Source organism: Phascolarctos cinereus, unplaced genomic scaffold (genome assembly GCF_003287225.1).
Source record: "Phascolarctos cinereus isolate Bilbo 61053 unplaced genomic scaffold, phaCin_HiC Scaffold_2;HRSCAF=192, whole genome shotgun sequence".
Lineage (NCBI taxonomy): Eukaryota > Metazoa > Chordata > Mammalia > Diprotodontia > Phascolarctidae > Phascolarctos > Phascolarctos cinereus.
The window spans coordinates 367342715-367363446 of NW_027555625.1; the positions used below are offsets into that span (position 1 = coordinate 367342715).

The 20732-nt window shown below is 34.5% G+C and overlaps 1 protein-coding gene across 1 annotated transcript in view; it reads left to right on the forward strand.

The window, feature by feature from the left end:
• The window catches only part of ATG2B (autophagy related 2B), a 150306-nt gene that overhangs the window by 114848 nt on the left and 14726 nt on the right, over window positions 1–20732 (forward strand). Inside the window, exons 26-35 of the mRNA XM_021007314.2 lie at window positions 1320–1390; window positions 1777–1853; window positions 2123–2293; window positions 6172–6313; window positions 7826–8031; window positions 9930–10156; window positions 11570–11678; window positions 15734–15928; window positions 16610–16711; window positions 20177–20255. Of these exons, the coding sequence (XP_020862973.1) occupies window positions 1320–1390; window positions 1777–1853; window positions 2123–2293; window positions 6172–6313; window positions 7826–8031; window positions 9930–10156; window positions 11570–11678; window positions 15734–15928; window positions 16610–16711; window positions 20177–20255 (1379 nt within the window). The remainder of the gene's footprint in view (window positions 1–1319; window positions 1391–1776; window positions 1854–2122; window positions 2294–6171; window positions 6314–7825; window positions 8032–9929; window positions 10157–11569; window positions 11679–15733; window positions 15929–16609; window positions 16712–20176; window positions 20256–20732) is intronic.

The window sequence follows — 20732 nt, forward strand, 5'->3', positions numbered from 1 at the left end:
TAGGTCCTCAAGTGCTGCCCTTTGACTGAAGCCAAACTTCATAGAGCAAATTCACTTAAATAAAAGGATTTGTTCTAGCAAACTTGGGCTCAATCAAAAGGCCGCAGCACCCAAGGACTTAGAAGGCTACAAGTGGTCTTGAGGCCAAGGGTTCTCTACCCTGCCTCAGGCTATCTTACATCTCTTCTTTCTTTCTCGGTCAAATTCCTAGAAAAAGCTGTCTAATATTCATTGCCTCACTTCCTCTCCTCACTCATTTCTCAACTCTATGTGTTCTAGCTTCTGAATTTCAACTCTTCTAAAGATAGTAATGGTTTGTGAAATGCCAAATTTGGTGGTGTTTTTTTCCCCCCAGTTCTCATCTTTCTCAACCTGTTTGCTGCATTTGACACTATTGGTCATTCCTCCTTCCTGGACAGAAGTTCTCCCCTCTCTGGGCTTTCATGACACTACTTTTTCTAGATTCTTCTTCTACCTGTCTAACCACTCTTTCTTACTTTCCTTTGCTGGTTCATTATCTACGTCACAACCTTAAACTGTGGGTGTTGTCCAAGGCTCTGTCCTAGTCTTCCTATATTTTTTTCTCTACCATCTCTCTCAGTGATCTCAAATCCAAGTAGATGGCATTGGTAGCAAGTAGAAGTGAGTAGAAGTAGGAATAAACAAGGTGATAAATACGAAAGATTCTACAGAGAGTAGAATCAGCTGGATCTAGTTGGATGTGAGAGGTAAGGGAGAGGGAAGAGTCAGACAAATTCATTGTTTCACATATAATTGAAAGGGTGGTACGGATGACTGAAATAAGAGTGTCGAAAGAAGGATTAATTTTGAGGTGAAAGGGAAGTTAGATTTAACTGTTGAGATTTAGATGATGTATAAATCTTCGTAATATTTGTAGTAATGAGGTTTAAAGAAATATTAATTATTGTTTATGAATATAAAGTTGCATGTGCTTATAGTATTGGCTACATCAGAGAGGAATTTATTCAAATTTGAGTTTCTTATATAGACAGATTGGTGGCTCAAGGCATAGAAAGAGTGCTGGACTTGGAAGTCAGGAAGTCCTGAATTAAAATCCTGTCTTGGACAAATACTAACTTTGTGATCCTGGGCAAGTCATTTAACCTCTCTCATCTGTTTCCTCATCTGTAAAATGGGGATAATAACTTCCCAGGGTTCTTATGAGAATCAGTGAGATTTCATATGTAAAACACTTTGCAAACCATAAAGCACTATATAAATGGTAGCAATAATAATCATTATTATCATATCCCTTTGTTGGCTGTCATAAATTTGTTTTTGGAAATTTATTCTTTCAGAATTATCTTGGATGAGGCTGCTTTACATTTGTCTGATAAATGTAATACTGTGGCTGTTAACTTGAATAGAGGTAAGACATCATTAATTTAAAAATCTGTAGTAAGTGAGTACTATTAGATGTAGTTGTTCAGTTGTCTTATTGCAGTTGTTATGAGCAGCAGATACTTAAAGAAACACTTTGGAAATTTGGTGTCATTGAGAAGGCAGTCAGATTGAAAGTGATTTGTGTCATGCTATTTATACTCAAAACATGTAAACCAAGAATAAAGTACTTACCATCAAAAATAAAATATGAGTACCTCATGTCTAGAAACTGCAATTCCTTGATATTACCTAAATCCTTATAGTTTATCTTTAAATGAGATTGACATAAATGTTGATGATATTAAAAAGAAGCATTTTTATTTTAAGTGCCATTCCATATTATGGTTGTTAACTTTTTAAAAAAAATTTTAGATTATGTTCGTGTGATGGACATGGGCCTTTTGGAATTAACTATCACAGCAATGAAGTCTGATTCTGATGGGGAGCAAGTAAGTTACAAAAACAGATAAATAAATAAAAGTTTTTATTTAAACCAATATTTGCTTTGAGAATTGTTTTGTGACCTGCCTCGTTTGGGCAAGAATAAATGAATGTTTCAGAGTAATTTCTAAATGAGAAATGAATATGCAATTTTTCAGTATTGTGTCGTGGCAGTTTTATTACATTGAATACTATATAATATAAACATATGCCAGAATGTGTTTTCTCTTACATCTTACTATTGATAAAACATATGCCATCCTTTTCTTTCACTCAGGCCCAGCCTCGCTTTGAGCTGCACTGTTCTAGTGATGTTATTCACATCAGAACATGCTCTGATTCTTGTGCTGCCCTCATGAATCTTATACAATATATTGCAAGTTATGGTGATTTACATGCACCCACTAAAACAGAAGTTAAGCCTGCAGCTGTCCGAAGGAAAACAAAGGTACAGAATGGAAAAGTGTCGCCCAATTTCTTCTGTTCAGTGATGTGAAGTAGATCATCTGTTGTTGAGTCATAGGTGTGAAGGGAACTTGGAGCAGGTCCTTGTACTTGTTTTGTGTACGTGACCCTAATCATTGGACATGCCTCATTTGAGGATGTTTTTCCTCATTATTAACTTTGGTATTCTCAATTTTTAAGGGCATTTCTTTGTATGTTCTTAGTAGTGATTGCAAAGAGCTCCTCACCTCATCGTGAGGTATGTGAAAGTGCTTTTGAAATTATAAAGTGTTAGACAAATGCAAAGTCCTATTTTGTTTCTGTTACTTGACTTCTTAATCATAGTTTACTTAATTTAGACTTTCTCATTTCCTAATAATCTTTCTGACTTTTTAAAAACCAGTTTCTCACGGGTTTCATATTATGTCGAGCCAGTTCCTTAATAGTAAAGATCTTACCAGCTTTGAATTTTATAGTTAGTTCCTACATTCTGTACTCTCTTCCATTTATAATTCTTTGTTCCTTAAACTATAAAGTTACATTACTCATTTATGTTTACCTTGCTGCCTGCTGTAACTCCTTTGTTGTTTTCCATTTTGTTTTGTGACCACTTCTCCAGTTTCACATTAAATTTTTATTTTTTGAGATGCCTTCTTGGAATTGTTGTTCCAGTTTAATAAGCATGATTTTAACAGCCAGGTCAGTAGGGAAAAGTACTGAGCATTAGGCCCAGGATTGAGTCCTATAAGTTTCCATTTATCGTATTTACCATCTTTTTATATAGTCCCTTTTCCATAGTTTCATAGTTGCCAGTTTATCACTGTATAAGCTCTAAAAGATAACCTATGATCGTGATACAATTTTGTTCATTTCTTCTAGGACTCTGATGCAAATTAGTATAGAATTGAATATCTCATTATGATCTAAATGCGTATTATTATAGTTGAAATATTTGGATCTTTTAAGTAGCTTTTCTCATTTCTCCTCAGTTTCTTTTTTTCTTCTTCCTCTACATATATTTGTTATCCTTCCACAATATCGGTTCAGTATTTCAGTTTTAAAATGATGGGAAAATAAAATTACTTGCATCCCTTAGTAAATTTTATTTTCTAATGGTGTTAGAGATAGTATTCTTAGTTGAATACCGCTCTGCTCCTCATATCTAATCTGTTGCCAAGTCCTTCAATTTTACCTTCAAAACATCTCATATATGTCCCCTCCTCTCCTTTAACATTGCCACTATCCTGGTGCAGGCCCTTATTACCTCACACCTGGCCTATTGTAGTAATCTGGAGTTTGGCCTCCTTGCTTTGTGTCTCTGCCCACTCTAGTCCATCCTCCATTCAGCTGACAAAGCTATGTTATTATTATTATTAATTTTTTTGGTTAGGCAGTGGGGTTAAGTGACTTGCCCAGGGTCACACAGCTAGTAAGTGTTATGTGTCTGAGGCCGAATTTGAACTCAGGTCCTCCTGAATCCAGGGCCGGTGCTCTATCCACTGTGCCACCTAGCTGCCCCCTTTGACAAAGCTATATTCTTAAAGTGCGGGTGTGACTATGTAATCCCCTTATCCTATTAAGTAAACTCTAGTGGCTCCATATCACCTTCAGGATCATATATAAAATCCTCTGTTTGGCATTTGAAGTCCTTCATGATTCTTCCCCCCCCCCCCCCGGTCTTCTTACACCTTTTTGTACTCCGGGGTCCCATGAAGATGTCTCTTTGCCACTTCCTCCCACAAAATATTCTAAGCTTGTAAAGACACTATATAAATGCTTGTTCCTTCCCTAGTTGACTCATGGGATCTCATTTATAAATGATTTTTCTGTTCATAATCCAGTCATACCTCTTTGTCCTGTATGATTCTTGTCCCTGTTCTCTCATAAATTCTTCCTAGAGAATCTACTAGTAGACTGGGAGACTTTCTGCTTGTGAGTGCTGGTGCAGTAATTACTTTCCATCTGTTACCATTTGCTCTTACCACATTATTGGTTCACCATTCTGATCATTTCTTTGATAGCTTTTTATCCTACTTCTTGTACACAAATCATCTTTGGTAATTGGCCTTTTAAATCAATATGAATTTCACTTTTTGGCAGTGATACTTAAAGTGTTGACACTCCAGAGATTATGTTGTTCATCTGTTATCACCATGAAAATATTAGTGTCAACAATTGAGGTTTTGTATGAGAGAGCTTGGGATAAGTGAAAATACTTTATAATTTCCGAAATGTAACCCAAGTCCTCTGATTCTTAATCTAATATTCTTTCTACTGTACTATACTGCCTATTTATAAACTTTCCTTGTTGCCTAACCCTAGTGCATTTTTATATAAATATTTTAGGCCATGGATCTATCTCCTTTTCTGGTTTTTATCTCCTGCTAATTTCTGGAAATCACCACTCCTGTTGATCTTCTTACATTTTAGCTATTCTGTGTGCTATCTGTATATGCTTATCCATAGTTTTTTGTCCTTCCTCTTTATATTTCAGTTTAATGGTTATTTCATTAGATTTGTAACCCTCTAAATAAATATATTTTTGCCATTCAGTCTCTGGCTAAGAGGCTATGTTTTAAGCTGTAATCCAGAAATTCTTAACTAGGTATTCACTTTCCAGATCTGCCTTTTTAATTCTTAAATCCTTGCTTTTGCTCAGCAGCACTGATTAAAATACTAGTGTTTCTATGATGTTCTGTTTCCTGCCTAAGACTTCATAATCATTAGCAGTGTTCTCAGTTTTTTCTATCACTATCAGTTGTGTCTTCATGAATCACTAGAAATGAGTTTTAGTCCTCAGGTTTTATCATTTCTGGGAGGTTCTCCATCACATTCTGGAAGCCAGAGGAAGGTAGCAAACCACTTTTTATTTTTTATTTTTTTGCAATTTTATTTGGTAATTACCATGACCAGCAAATACCAATTCTTTTTTTTTAATTTATTTTGATTTATCAATAATTACTTCCATATGCTTTTGAGTTTAAAATTTTTCTCCCCCTTCCTCACCACCATCCTACCCAAGACAGCATAGAATCTGATGTAGGCTATATATTTACATCGCTGTTAAATGTATTTTCACATTAGTGGTGTTGTAAGTAAAAATTAAAACCAATAGGAGGAACCATCAGAAAGAGGAAAGAAAACTCAACAGAAGAGAAAAAAAAGTAGCAATTCAACTTCCATAGTTCTTTCTTTGGATGTGGATAGCATTTTCCATCATGAGGTCTCTGGAGATGTCTTAGATCCTTGTATTGCTGGGAAGGGTTAAGTTTATCAATATTAGTCATTGCACAGTGTGGCTGCTATTATGTACAACGTTCTCTTGGTTCTGCTCACTTCACTCAGCATCAGACCATACAGGTCTTTCTGGGTTTTTCTGAAGTCAGCCTGTTCATCATTTCTTATAGCACAATAGTATTCCATTACATTCACATACCACAACTTGTTCAGCCATTCCCCAATTGATGGGCATCCTCTCAATTTCCAATTCTTTGCCACCACAAAAAGAGCTGCTATGAATATTTTTGTACATGTGGGTCCTTTTCCCATTTGTTTGATCTCTTTGGGATATAGCCCTAGAAGTGCTATTGCTGGGTCAAAGGGTATGCACATTTTTATAGTAGCAAACTGCTTGTTAATGTCAGACTGACAAATAGCAACCTTATGCCCTTCAACGAGGAGTCATCAACCACCACTACTAGTATCTTCTTTCTTCCACCCTTAACTCTGGATGTTTTTTCACATGTGATCCCCTCACTTGGATGATCTGCAAAACTACTATGCAAGAAATCTAAAAAGTGCTTTTACATCTATGTCCTTAACTGAAGGAGTGTTTTTTATGAGCTTCACTTAAGTAGATTTTTTGTTGTTGTTATTATATAGATGGATACCACTAGTTGGCCATCTTCACGAGGCCCAGTACTTCCTGAAGCTGATCAACAAATCTTGAGAGATTTGATGAGTGATGCCATGGAGGAAATTGATACACAGCAAGTTGCTTCTCCGGTAAAGCCGCAGTCTAATGGTAAGGTAGAGACATTTTTTTTTGTCAGCGTGTTGTAATTCATGATATTGTAATTCTGTCCTATATTATTGTATGTTTACAGTTTTCAAAATATACATGTCAGTTTTTCAAATTTTTTTAGCATTGCATTATCTGCATTTGATCAAGTCATATTTATTGAGTCCCTAGTAGGTGCTTAACTTTCTGGGAGATAGAGAAGAAATATGGGATATGATTATCCTCAGAAAATTCAAAGTAATGGGCATGAAATTAGATTCAGAAACTAAGACTCATGTACTTGCATTGTGAGCAGGGCAAGACAGTTTGCAGTTAACTAAATTTTGTAGTGTAGAAATAAGTTCAAAAAGTATTGTCATAGAAGTTTTCATGGAGATGGTGAAACTTGATCTGTGCCTTGAGTGATGGTTAGAATTTAAAGAGGCAGAAGGGCAATACCAGGTTAGGAAAGCAGCATGAGGAAGACTCAGAATGAGAGTAAAATAATGTCATTTAGTTCAGTTCAGTGCATTTAAAGGTATGTCATGTTAAAATTACTATGGTAAAAGCAAGGGATATGAACATTTAAAGTAATTTACAGTCATCAAAGGTAATTTGGAGTTTCTAGGCATAGACATGTACATGTATACACAATCACACAACTCCTCTTCCATTAAAAACAACTACCACATTATTTTTAATGAATAATAAGACTGCCCCTAATATAAGAAAGACTTACAAAGTGTTTTTGGCAAGTATCTGTATCTTAAATATCACATGTGCATACAACAATTAAAACTTTATAATATATTTATTATAATTTTTATTATAAATTTAATAACAATTGAAAAAAAATCAAAAATAAACAGTAAAGGACAAAGCCTTATTCCAGATCCTTAAGTTATAACAACATAACCATCAAACAAATCATTTGAGGATATGCACCCTGTTTGAAATGTTCAGGTCAGTAAACCTCTTAAAACTTAAATATTTCTTACTTTTTTTCTAAGATGTTCCTTGAATTTATCATTCTTTGAGTCTAATTCAGTGGATTTGAGGCCTATAAAAGGCATTTTATAAGATTCACTAGCCTTTTGAAATTTGAATCTTGAATTTCAGTACATTCATGTTATTCTTTCTGTTTTAAGATTATTGCGTGTATAATGTTAACTAAAAAATATTTTTGTCATACCATAGAATTTTTTAATAGAGTCCTTGAAAAGAGGGCATCTTTCTTATTTTATCGAGGATACAGCTAAGCTTTAGGAAGATTACATGAAGGATGCATCTATAGCTAGTTAGTAACAGAGTTGGGACTAGAAATCAAGTCTTTCGATTTCCAGGTGGCTATGCTTTCCATCATATCATGCTGAATTTCCCATAGAGAAGATAAAATGGGCTGTGAATAATACGTATACCTATATCTAGCTTTCGAAAGCATATTTCTTAATTTTAAAAGGACTTATTTATTGAAAATTTCTTGTTTAGGAGACCGATATGTGTTTCCTAACTAAACACAATTATCTTCCCATCTAGGTATTTTGGATGAGAAATCACAAGCTCAGGAACCATCATCTTGCTCAGATCTCTTCCTGTTCCCAGATGAAAGTGGGAATATCTCTCAGGAGCCTAGTCCCAGCTATGCTTCATGCACTCAACACTTGATTAATGATGCAATGATAGATGTACCTTCAGAAAATGATGACTTTTGCATTCTTTTTGCACCTAAAGTAGCCATTCATGTAAGAAATTATTAATAATTATAATTTTTGGGATCTGTGATTTCATCAGAGTTGGTACTCCTTCCACGAATGCAGATCAATGTGTCTGACTAAAGTAGGCAGTTTGTGAGAGTTTTAGCTGAAGATTTCATGACCCTGTCACTAATTTGGTTGATGAACTCCTCTGACCTTAGGCTAGTCCTTGGATGACAGAAACTTCATTTGTCACCTGGTCTATATTCAAAGTGTTACCTACTTGGTGAGACCTCCAGAAATTGTTCCAGGTTTACTCCCATGCTGTGATGAGGTACTGGAGGAGAACGTTTATGGAAGATTAAAATGTTTAAGAGTTAAAACAAGAGGCACAAAATAGAGTGAAGGACTTTAGAAGTGTCTTTTATTTAAGAGTGTTAATTCCTTAAAAAGCCCATTCTCAGTTTCTGAATTTGAATTTATATGATGTAAATGTTTGTGGCATTTGTTTGTAGTTTTGTAGCTATCCCTTCCTGAAAACCAAACAATAATATTTGTATAATATTCTGTATTTAGCTATGTACAAACCCCTTGGGTAATTCAGGCAAGCTGTTGGCAATAGTAGAATTTAGAGGCTATGCAATGCAGTTTCTCCAATACTTTGGTGAGGGGGAAATAACAATGTTTAGCAGCATGGTTAGTGACATTAAAAAAAAGTTTGAAACATATCCAACAATAACTCTAGGTACTTGTTTTTCTTACTAAGTGCTGTGTTCCTTGTATGTTGAGTGTTTTAGATACTTAGTGTCCTGTTTCTCTTCTCTAATCCTAATTCTGAGTTTTAATCTTTTGATTTTGTAATCCATGTCATAGAATCCAAAATCTGAATGAAGCACAGCTTCACAGAGGTTTATAGGATTATAGAATTTAGATTAGGAACAGATTTTAGGGATAGTCATGTCTATTCTTTTACTTTTATAGAAAAGGAAACTAAGGCCTGTAGAGGTAATGTACCTCATTTAAGATGACAAAGCAAGTTAGTAGATCCAGGACTTGAACCTAGTAACTCTGATATCCAGTCTAGTGTTTGTTCTACAGTCCTACATTACCTCTCTTAGTCTTCAGTTTATAATGCAGTCAGTTCTTTTAGTCTTTCATATATATATATATATATATATATATATATATATATATATATATATATATATATATATATATATATATATATATATATATATATATATTTTTTCCCCTCATGACCTTTGTTTTCACATTGTATTCATTTCTGACAGCTAGTGGCATAATGAATAGGGTATTGGGCCTGGAATCATGAAGACCTAAATTTAAACCTAGTCTCGGACACTTACTAGCTGTGTGGCCTGGGCAAGTCAGTTAACCTCTATTTGCCTCAGTTTCTTCATCTGTAAAATGAGGATAATAATAGAACCTATCTCTAAGGGTTTTATGAGAATCAAATGAAATAATATTTGTTAAAAGTACTTAGCACAGTGCCTGGTATATGGTATATGTTATATAACGTGCTTATTACCTTCTGAACCTATTCCTCCTCCTCCTATATTCTTGCAACAAAGACTTTAAAAGAAAGAGGAAAAGAATCACATCAGCAAAACCAACTCATATATTGCCCGTCATAATTTTTTAATAATAGTTTATACATACCCAGTGATACACATGTTATAAAAATCAAATGAGTCAGGGTAATAAAAATACTTTTTTGTGCAGTGATTTGAGAATAATGTTTAAAAAATATTTATATAGAGAGCCATTTCCAAGCAAAATGCAGAAAAGTACCTTTCCTTTGTTACTTTTAGACTTAAGAAAGTAGAAGCATTCCTAGTGATTGTGTGGGATAGTGTTCCCGTAGTGAGTGTTTATGGGCACACTTAGTAAATGATATTTAGTAATTGCTTTTTTTTTCCCCTTAGGAGAAGGAAGAAGAACCGGTTGTGAAAACAATGGTCGATGATGGTATTGTAATAATAGAGAATCATTTTAGTCTGCCTGTAAAAAAAACGGATACTAGCAAAGCACCATTGCATTTTCCTACTCCTATAATACGATATGTTGTTAAGGAAGTCTCTCTTGTTTGGCATCTCTATGGAGGAAAGGATTTTGGAACAGTGCTTCCTACATCTCCAGCTAAAAGTTATGTGTAAGTCAGTTTCTCTGTTTTTTTTTCCCCCCAGGTAGCTGTGTATATTAATTTTATAGAGAGAATAAGAATGTTGTGAAGTTTTCTGATTTCTTTTTTTTTTCTAGCTCCCCCAATCCCTGATTTTTCCCTATTTTGTGAGTAATGATTTGTAATGTAGTTGCTAAAGCTTTTAAAATTTTAGTCCTATAGTTCTCCATTTGTTCTTACATGAAATTTTTATGTGTTTTTCTGAATTTAAGTAATTTACATTGATATAACAGAACTTGAATGCTGATGTATTTCAGCTGTAGGCATGGAAGTTAGGCCCCTATGAAATGAGAGATTAGATGATGTCACTTGGTGAGAACACTTGCCTGGTATTCTACTTTAAAAAGGAGTGGTAATGGACTACACATTAGTTGACTTTGTTTGCAGTGTGGGGAGGATTCTCATCTTTGGAACTAGACTACTATGTCCAGCAGAGGTAGACTGTTAGGCAGAGTATAGTCAGCATGTGATAGAGAAAAGAGTATGGGTGATATGTGCCTCCGATTACTGATGTGATCCCGATATCATCATAGATTTCTGGGGTCCTACACTAGTGTTGAATTATTTGTGGGGTTCATTTAGCTTGATGAGACTCAGAGTCTGCTGAAGGTCCCTTGGGAAAGTGATCTCTGGTAATTTCTGTTCGTCTTGTAGAGGCTGCAGAAGTGGCCATTGTGAAATCACTAAGGAAAACCCAGTGACAAATGAATTATTCCCCTCTCTGGGGCAGTCCCCCAAATCAGGTACCTGACACAAAAGATCTTTAGACTCAGACCACTCCAACCATTTATGCCTAGAATGGGGAAACAGCTTGCCCAAGGTCACCAATCTGGTATATAAGTCAAGACTATCTTTTTAATCTGATTTTTTTTAAACTGAAAATTCATTGTCACCCTGCCATAGCCTCATATTTGGCATAAGGTGAGTCTTTTCTGGAAACCATCTAAAGAAGGGCTGAAGTATAATAGAATGATTATCCTGACCTAAGAACATTATAGTAATAAGTCCTTGCTATTTATTAAAAATAAGCCTCACTGAAAAAGTTACAGTAATGTACCTTTGTAGTTCTCAGCATTTATCACGTTGTTGATAAATAGTAAAATATATATAATTAGTGTACATTAAGCATAAAACTCAGGAGAGTGCTTTAAATTATGTGAATTTTATGTATACATATTATATTAAATTATATGATATTCCATCTCTTCTTTGGAAGAGTGTGTGTGTGTGTGTGTGTGTGTGTGTGTGTGTGTGTGTGTGTGTGTGTGTTGTATTCTGTGATCTGACAGATTTGCCTCTTTTTAAAAAGACTTTCTTTGAAAACATTAATTTACTTATTTGGAATATTGCTTTCAATAAGATTTTTTTTTGTTTTACTTGTAGTAGTCCACACAGTTCCCCTTCTCATACACCCACAAGACATGGACGTAGTATGGCATGTGGAGGAAAAGGAAGGAATTTTGACTTTTTAATGGAAATACAATTAAGCAAGGTGAGACTACTTTATGAAAGACATCTTTGATTAGAGGCTTTGTCTCTTTAGTTGAACCTGATTTTCCCCTGGAACTACAGGACAAACCTTGTATGCTTATAAGTGTTGTAAGGCCTTCCCCTGTGATCAGGTGGAGTTGGTCTAATGTTAGGTACTTCAGTGAATCTGAGATCCCAAGATCCCCTGCAGCAGAGGTGTCCAACACTGGGCACATGGTTTACTCTCCAGTAGGGGTTGAACCAGTTTAAAATGTAATTGGGAAATGTCTAACAATAAATAGAAACACAATAGGACATAGATAATATTACTTTGTGGTTTTCTAAATCAATATATGATCTACATAATCTATTTGAGTTTGTCACTACTGCTCTACAGTGTGTCTGATCCATGTCTACTGCCATAGCCCAGACTTTCTTCTTCTCTTATCTGGATGTTGGAGCCTCTCAATTTCTACTTTGTGCTTAATCCAACTGCTAAAATAATCTTATTAATTTAGAAGTCTAGATGTGTTATTCTCCTACTCTAGAACTTGCAGTGATTCCTGATCGCCTATGAGATAGAATACAGACTCCTCAACTTCTCACTTCAGGCCAGTCTCACTTCAAGCCTGTTTACCCAGCTTATTTCACATTACTTTCTGTTACTCAGAGAAGCTAAACTGGCCTACTTTGTAGTAACATTACATTTCTCACCTCATGCCTTTATATAAAATTGTTTCCTGTCTTTCACCTCCTGCTCTTAGCATCCTTAGGTGTCGACCCAGTTTATGTGCATCCTCTTACCAGAAATCCTCCCTGATAGTTCCTCCAGCCCCTAAGTTATCAGGGCCCTGTCTCTCCTCTGACAATTATTTATGTACTTTATACAGTTTATGTGTATAATTCTTATATATGCAATTGTTTATACACTGGGTCACAGGACTGTAGGTACAAAGATGGAAAGGACCTTAGAAGCCATTTAAACTAGTGCCTCATTTCACAAATGAGGAAACTGAAGCCAGGAAGGTTAAGTAACCTATCCAAAGTAACACAGGTATAATCAACCCAGGAAGAATTCAGACCCAGGTCTTCTGACTCCTCACTCATTACTGCCTCCTCACTCATTGCTGCCTCCTCACTCATTGCTGCCTCCTCGCTCATTGCTGCCTCCTCGCTCATTGCTGCCTCCTCGCTCATTGCTGCCTCCTCGCTCATTGCTGCCTCCTCGCTCATTGCTGCCTTCCTACTATCCTTCCAGTAGAACATAAGCAGTTTGATAGTAGGCACTTAATAAATACTTATTGGATTGAATTAGATTAGATTAGATTCAGGTATCTTTTATATCATGCATGTGGATGTTCTCTCCAGTGATGAAGCTAGAACTAACCCATACCTTATCATACTGTGCTTTTCTTGTTCATACCATTTCAGAAATTAAATCTTAGAGAATCAACTTAGTGTTCCACTAAGTCTCTTTTCTCTTTGTGGGTACTACTGCAGCAGGTACTGCTATGGGGCAGTCCATGATCTTTTAGATAACTAGAAGCTTCTTTAGCTTCATAGTAGTGAGAAAATTTTAGAATCATTTGAGGCCAACATATTAAGTGTTGGACTTATTACTTAATGTACACAGGGCACTGTGGAGACTGGATAGATGGATAAGATATATCCCTTGCCCTCAATGAGCATATCGGCTACTAAAGAAGATAAGACAGATACAAATAACTATAATACAGCTTGCAGTATTATAAATGCAAGGAAAAATTATAAAAAAGAAGGCCTAGTACTGAATTTTGAAGAGATAGTCATGTTAAGGAGGTGGGTATAGGAGGAGAAAGATGAGCCAATGAAGGATATAAGAGAATGGTTGGAGAGAGGAAGAAAAGGATAAAAATTTGGTGTCACAGAATCTTAAGATTATTAAGGAATGAGTGATTAATAGTTTAAGATGGTATAGAAAGGTCAACAGGGTTTAAAGACTTTGAAAAAGCCATTGGATTAGGCAATAAGAAACTCGTTGGTGAACTTAAGGTATAGTTTTATTAGGATGGTAATAACGGAATTCACACTACACTGGGTCGAGGACCACATTGTTGAATAAGGATAGTAAGGCAGTAAATGTAGACTATTTCAAGAAATTTGGCAGTAAAGGAAAGGAGAAACATGGGATAATAGCTTGAGATCTAATTAGTGAAGGGACCTGAATGTGTTAATGGGCAGCTAGGTCATGTAGTGGATAGAGTAACATGCATGGAGTCAGGAAGACCTGAGTTCAAATCCAGCCTCACACACTTACTAGTGCTGTGATCCTAGGCAAGTAATTTAATCCTGTTTGCCTCAGGTCTCTCAGCTGTAAAATGGGCTGGAGAAGGAAATGGCAAACTGCTCCATTATGTTTGCCAAGAAAACCTCAAATGGGGTCATGAAGAGTTGGACACAACTGAATAACAACAACAAATGTGTTAATAGACAGAGGGGAAGGAGTCAGTGGAAGAAGAGAAATTGGAAATGCCAAGAGAGATTAGAGATGATTTATAGAGCAATGTGCTCAAAGAAATGGGAGGGAATGGTAGCAAGGGAAGAGCTAGCATTTGGAAGGAATATGGACACCTTATCTTTGGTAAAAGAGGAAAGAAGTGGTAAGGATAGGTGAAGATACAAAAAGTTTTTTGAGATGTAGAAGGAGGGAGATGAGAAAGCTCATGTTTAATGAACTCTTTCTTAGTGAAATAAGACATTGTCATCTTCTGAAAGATAGTATTAAGATAAAAACTGGGGAAAAAAGTATTTAGAACAGTTGTGGTGTAAGTGATAAGGATTTGAGAAGAAATAATGTTAGCCTTTTTTGTTTAGTTAATATTTCTCTCCCATAGCTTTTTTTTTTTTAAGGCAGTTGGGGTTAAGTGACTTGACCAGGGTCTCCCATAGCTTTTTAAATAATGTATTAGTTTGTTTCTTCCAGTGTCCCAGCTTCATAATCTTGTCATTATATCCAACTTCTTACTTCACATCACCATACATATGTAATCATTTGCAAAATCTTGTTGTTTCTTTCTACTTGTATAACATCTTTTACATCTAACTCCTTTTCTCTCTTTATATAGTCATTTTCTGTTTAGGCGCTCATCATCTCTAACCGGAACTATGGCAGTGGCTTCTTAATATGTCTGCCTGCCTCAAGTCTCCTCCCTCCTCCATTCCAGCCTCCACATAACTACCAAAATGATTTTCCTTATGCACAAATCTGACCATGCCATGGCCTTACTTATTAAACTCCATTGGTTCCCTTTTTCCTATAAAAGTGTTTGTCTTTTAAAGTCCTTCATCATTTGACCCATATCTACTTTTGCAGGTTCATTATATCTTACTCTCCCTCCTCTATGCTGTTCCCCAGACAAACTAACCTGTGCCTCACACGTTACTTCATTTCCCTTCTTCATGCCTTTGCACTCGTTTCCCTGGTGGCAGGAATCCAGTATCTCCTAGCCTTTGCTTGATATGATCCCTCACTTCTTTTAAGAGTAGCTTAAGCAGCAACTCTATACAAAGCCTTTCCTGATCCTTTTCAACTACTTTGTATTTTAACTATCTCATATTTATTTTGTCTATATGTACATGTTGTCTCTCCCAGGAGAATGTGAGCTCCTTGAGAACAGAGATTGTTTCCATTTTTTTCTTTGGATCCTCAAAGCCTTTTACGGTGCCTGCTTTTTAATATTTTTTAATTGTTTTACTTTATCATATAAGAAATTGACTTATTCTGAATTGTACGCTTTTTATATTTCTTGGATTTGTTAGTTCTTTGCTAGTATTAACTTGTTTTTGAGCAACTTTTTGAAATGGGAAAACATTTGATTTTTTGCTCTATACGTGTTGCAATTGAGATGAAGTTAAATAACTTTAAAGGCCAAATAAGAAATGCTGTGGTGTTCATTCTTCCTTAACGAAATAAGATTACACAGACAAAAACAGTAAGATGTTGAATTTTAGGGACTGAACCTAGTTGAGAACTGAATGAATATGTAATAATTGCTCTGTGTTCCTATCAGATGTTATCCATTTTATTTTAATGTGAAGGTGAAGTTTCAGCATGAAGTATACCCACCAAGCAAACCAGAATGTGAGTCCAGTCTCTTAGAACATCCAGTGTCACGCCAGGTGTTTATCGTTCAGGACCTCGAGATTCGTGATCGCTTGGCTACATCACAAATGAACAAGTTTTTATATCTTTACTGTAGTAAGGAGATGCCTAGAAAAGCCCATTCTAACATGGTAAGGTCTTACTTTTCCTGTTTTTTGGTTGTTTGTTAGTTTGAGCAAATAGACAATAGGAAGATGCTTTTGTTACATCCAGCTGTGCAGTACTTCTTGAATCCTCTTCAAAGCATAGAGTTGACCCTGAGTTCTTGAAGGTTATGCAGGGGGACTGTAAACTTTAGTGATTTCTACCAATCTACAATGGCCTTGAATACTCACTCTTTGGATCATCCTTTGCATGCCATCTGAGGCCCAGTGTAGCAAAGTACAGAGAGATTTGTCACCAAAAGGTTGGCAAGGGTATTTTGATATACAATGTATGATGTGAAGAGCACTTTGAAATATTCTCAAACACTTTTTTGGTTTCTCCATTTTTTTCACATTTTTTCACCAACATTATGATAACAGTAGGAAAAACAAATGTTTATGCTGACCTATACAAACCTTTTTTTTTTTTGGAAGTATTTCAGATCTTAAGAGGTTTAATTTTGGTCAGATAGGGGCAGGAACATTTTTTAAAGAAAGTTAAAGGGTTTGTTTCTCTTTCCTATTTAGGAGAAAGTGTGAATTGAATTTGTAGAGGGGTCCATCACTTTTTTCAAAATTAGGGCAAAGGTTATTTTGTGTTCTAATTGTTGGTTAAAAAAGCATACCTTTTTCTCATTTGTCTTCACATTTTTCTCATTTGTCTTCTAGTTAACAGTTAAAGCATTACATGTGCGTCCAGAATCTGGAAGAGCACCACAAGAATGCTGTTTGAGGGTGTCGTTAATGCCACTTCGACTCAATATTGACCAGGTTTGTATTTTTAAACCACAATGTGTATTTTAATTGAAAAATATAAAAAAAAAATTTAAGATATAGTGTAATTTGATAGAATCATGACCTTTATACTTCTTATCCCTCAAGTACACAACATTTTTGCATTAAACTTAAGCTTTTAACAGATGAAGAAACTTTTGGTTTCTTAAAATAAAAAAAATTCATTCAACAAACATTTGTTAAGAAAATCTTATGTCTTGAATGCCATAATTCTGAGACAGAAGATTCAGTCCCTACTATCATGTAACTTAGAGTCTAGTAGGGATAATGTAGAAAAAGAGATATTATTATGGTAAGTTCATTAGAAAATTTGCAAAAACAATGTTATATCAGGTTAGAGTGCAAAAATTATTGCATATTTGTGAATGTCTTTGTAAAACAAATGAAACTTTTGTCTGTTATTTATGCCTGTGTGATTGTAGGAAAACAGTATATATGTGAATAGTAATTATGCAGTATTGTTGATAATAAGCTTAGTGGGAACACCAAACAAAATAGAGTCCTAGGTATATGTCTGCTAAAAAAAAATGAATGCAGATATTTCAAGAATACACTTAGATTGCTATATTTTTTCTTATTAAAAAGATGTCTTATTGAGAAAAATAACTTCTAAAAAATATTTACTCAAATTTAGCAAGACTTAAAAGTCATAATTTTTTAGTAATGTTCACTAGATTGGCCACACAAGGTAATAAATATTTTAGATATATGTTGTCTTATTACAGTTCTCCTAATTCCTTTTTTTGGTTTGATATTTGCGTTTTAAATTTGTTTTTGGGTATTATAGAACTGTGATGAAGTATTGGTGGGAAAATTTGTTAATGGAAATCTTTGAAGCTAAACGTATGATCAAGCTATTTCTTTATGAAATAATTGTGCCAAATTTATCGAACTCAATTTTCTTTAATTGGCTTGTAGGGTTTTTTAATATATTGAATTTCCCTCTACAACTATAGTGTTCATGATTTTAAAATAAGGAAACATTAATCTTCTTTAAAGCAGCTAGGGAAATTAATTTTATGAATATATTGAGCAGTCAAGGTAAAGAATTCCCTAAGATGCCATATGTAAAAAACCCCCAGAAAAGCAAAGCCATAGTGAAAAAGAAAAAGCCATAGTGAAAAAGAAAAAGCCATAGTGAAGTTTGGGATGGGTTGTGTTAAGGATTGTGATTTTGTCTGTGTGAGTTCTTCTTCCACAGATGCAGATTTTAACCTCGCTAGATCTTAACAATCTTAAAGAGTTGTTACAGCTGAAAGTATCACTTAACACACAACAAAGTGATAAGCGTTTCCAAACTTACAATAGTAATTGAACAGCAGAAATGCAGTCTGTCACTAGGTCTGCATATACACGTGTTTGTGTATATGTGTATATATTTATAGGTATGTTTGTTTTTATGTGTATGTGCACAAAATTCTAACCAAACCTTTCTCCTTAAAATAACATGTTTAGTCAATACTTTGAGTATGAATCTTGACATGAGGACTATGAACCTGGAACTCCCCGTATTTGGATATCATGTGATGTCCAAATACTTATTCTTTCTATTTTTCATTTTATTCTTCTGAAAAACAAATAAATTTAATGGAGGATTATAATTTGGATTTGTGTAATTTTTTTCTCCAAGAGTCCTTATCTGAATTTCATCTTAAGTATATCTTACATGTTAAGAAATGAAACATCATTTCATAATCTTAAATTTTAATAAATCCATGGAACTGTGGTTTTAAGTTAACTTAAATAGATTCCAGTGCATAAAACTCCCATCAGGAGGACAGGGATTGTATGGCATTAATTCCATGTTATAGGGTAAATGGATTGCTGAAAGTTACACTGCTAAGCAATTTGGGAATTAGAATACAAAAGCACATTTCTCGAAATTTAGGCTATGAGCCTTTTCAGTGTCATCCTATATATAGGTGTAGGAGAGTAGTTATGAAAATGAATTTACAAAATAACATTTTTATAAGCTATTTTCTCTGTTAGTATCTTAGTAGAAACTCAAAGTTTACAATAAATCTATCACTAAAAGTGAAGTTTTAATGTAAAACAGTATTTTTGGTGGACATTTAAAAATAGTGTTAGTATTCACTTGACTGATACATTGTACCTTTCTATTTAAAAAATGGATAGTTTTAACAAAGGAAAATTTTTTATGTAAGGATATATTTATTTGTAGGCCTTACATAATATGTTCTTTAAAAGTCTACAAAATATTGACATAGTATTGAAATATCCCCATCTTCTGCCAAAAGAATCATATTTGACATATTACTTTGTCAGAAAAAAATTATTTCAATATTTATACTTCAGGTAAATGTGGTATTTGATATTTAATTGGCAGTGATATTTAATTGAGCATACATTTTGGAATTATGTAGTCTTTTGTGCTTTTCTACTCATCAGATCTTAGTCTGTTCACCTTAAAATTTGAGGCATTGTTTAAAGTAAAAGGCACTGAAAAATGAAAGAAACACGTAAAGTTTTTTTTGTGATATTCAAGACTGAAGTTGAAGTTATTGGCATTCTCAATACCAATTGACATGTTTCTTGTATAGTGCCACAGGGAATGCTTCCATTCTGATGTAAACCATCCCTCCATATTGAAGTTTCTTACTAGATAGATTTCCTATGCTATAGGTCCTTTTTTTGTGACAAAACTTCATTGTAGAAAGGAAGTACATGTTAGAGGATCATGGAATATCATGAGTTGGAAGCCAGTCTGTCTAATACAGATCTAACAGGAATCCACTTTATAATATCCCTTTACAAATGGCTTTCTAGCCTCTTCTTGAAATTTTTCCTGATCCCTCCTGTTATTGTCCTACCTCACAAAATTACCTTATATTTATTTTTGTATTTTTGTATTATGTATGATCTTGAGATCAAGGACTGTTCCACTTTTGTCATTTTAAGCACAGAGCCTAGCATAATGCCTGGCACAGAGTAGATGCTTAATAAATGCTTGTTAATTGATATGCATAATATTTACATGTGATTACATGCCTTCATATACAGAGACCATTAATGAAGACCTTTTTTAGTATTTGAGTGTGTTGTATGTTGAATAAAATGTCAAAAACTGTAATGAAAGTTCTTTTTCTTTTTTTGTTTTTTGTTTTTTGGAGAATCCCTAATATATTTGGATTTAGGAATCTCCTAAATGGAATTAAAAGTTGGAAGAGGAACCATGATCTTTCCTTTTGGCCTATATGGGAGAGATTAAGTAATGAATTAAATATCTTTCTTATTATTTTTTGGAGTTTCTACGTAGATGTAACTGTAGTTACAGTAATTGAATGCTATGTTATTTTGCCTGTGTGGGTGGGAATTCTTTCTACTGGGACACAATTCATAACTTTTGAACTTAGAAGATGGTCATCAAGAATTTCTATAGGAATTTAAGAGCCATGATTTGATGGTGTTTTTAAATTTTAGGATGCCTTGTTTTTCCTGAAGGACTTTTTCACTAGTCTTTCTACAGAAGTGGAACTTCTAATGACTCCAGATCCAGAAGGTACTTTATATGCATCAGATGACCTAAGTTTTGAGTCCTACTTGTGTTACTTATTGGCCTTGTGAGCTTGGGCATATGTCATTGCTCTCTGGACTTATATTCCTCATCTATAAAATAAGGTTGTTGAAGAGAGACTCTCTACAATTTACTTCTAGCTCTGAATGTTATAGTCTTACAGTGTTTTAAATAAGTATAAAAATATAGCTACTTTAGAAATTAGTCTCAAATATGATATTTATGTGTTGTGGTTGATAGGCTATTAAGTACTCTATACATATAAGCTGATATTACCAGGCTTCTCTGAGAATAATGTATATCTATATATGGAAGAGCTATATATTTATTTTTAATTTATGCAGTGGTATTCTGTAATGACACACATATAAGGTAAGCCTTTAAATGAGTTGAGCAAATTCTCTCTAATACTGATTGTGTTTGCATTTTAAATGAGCATGTTAGCTATATAATAATGTATAA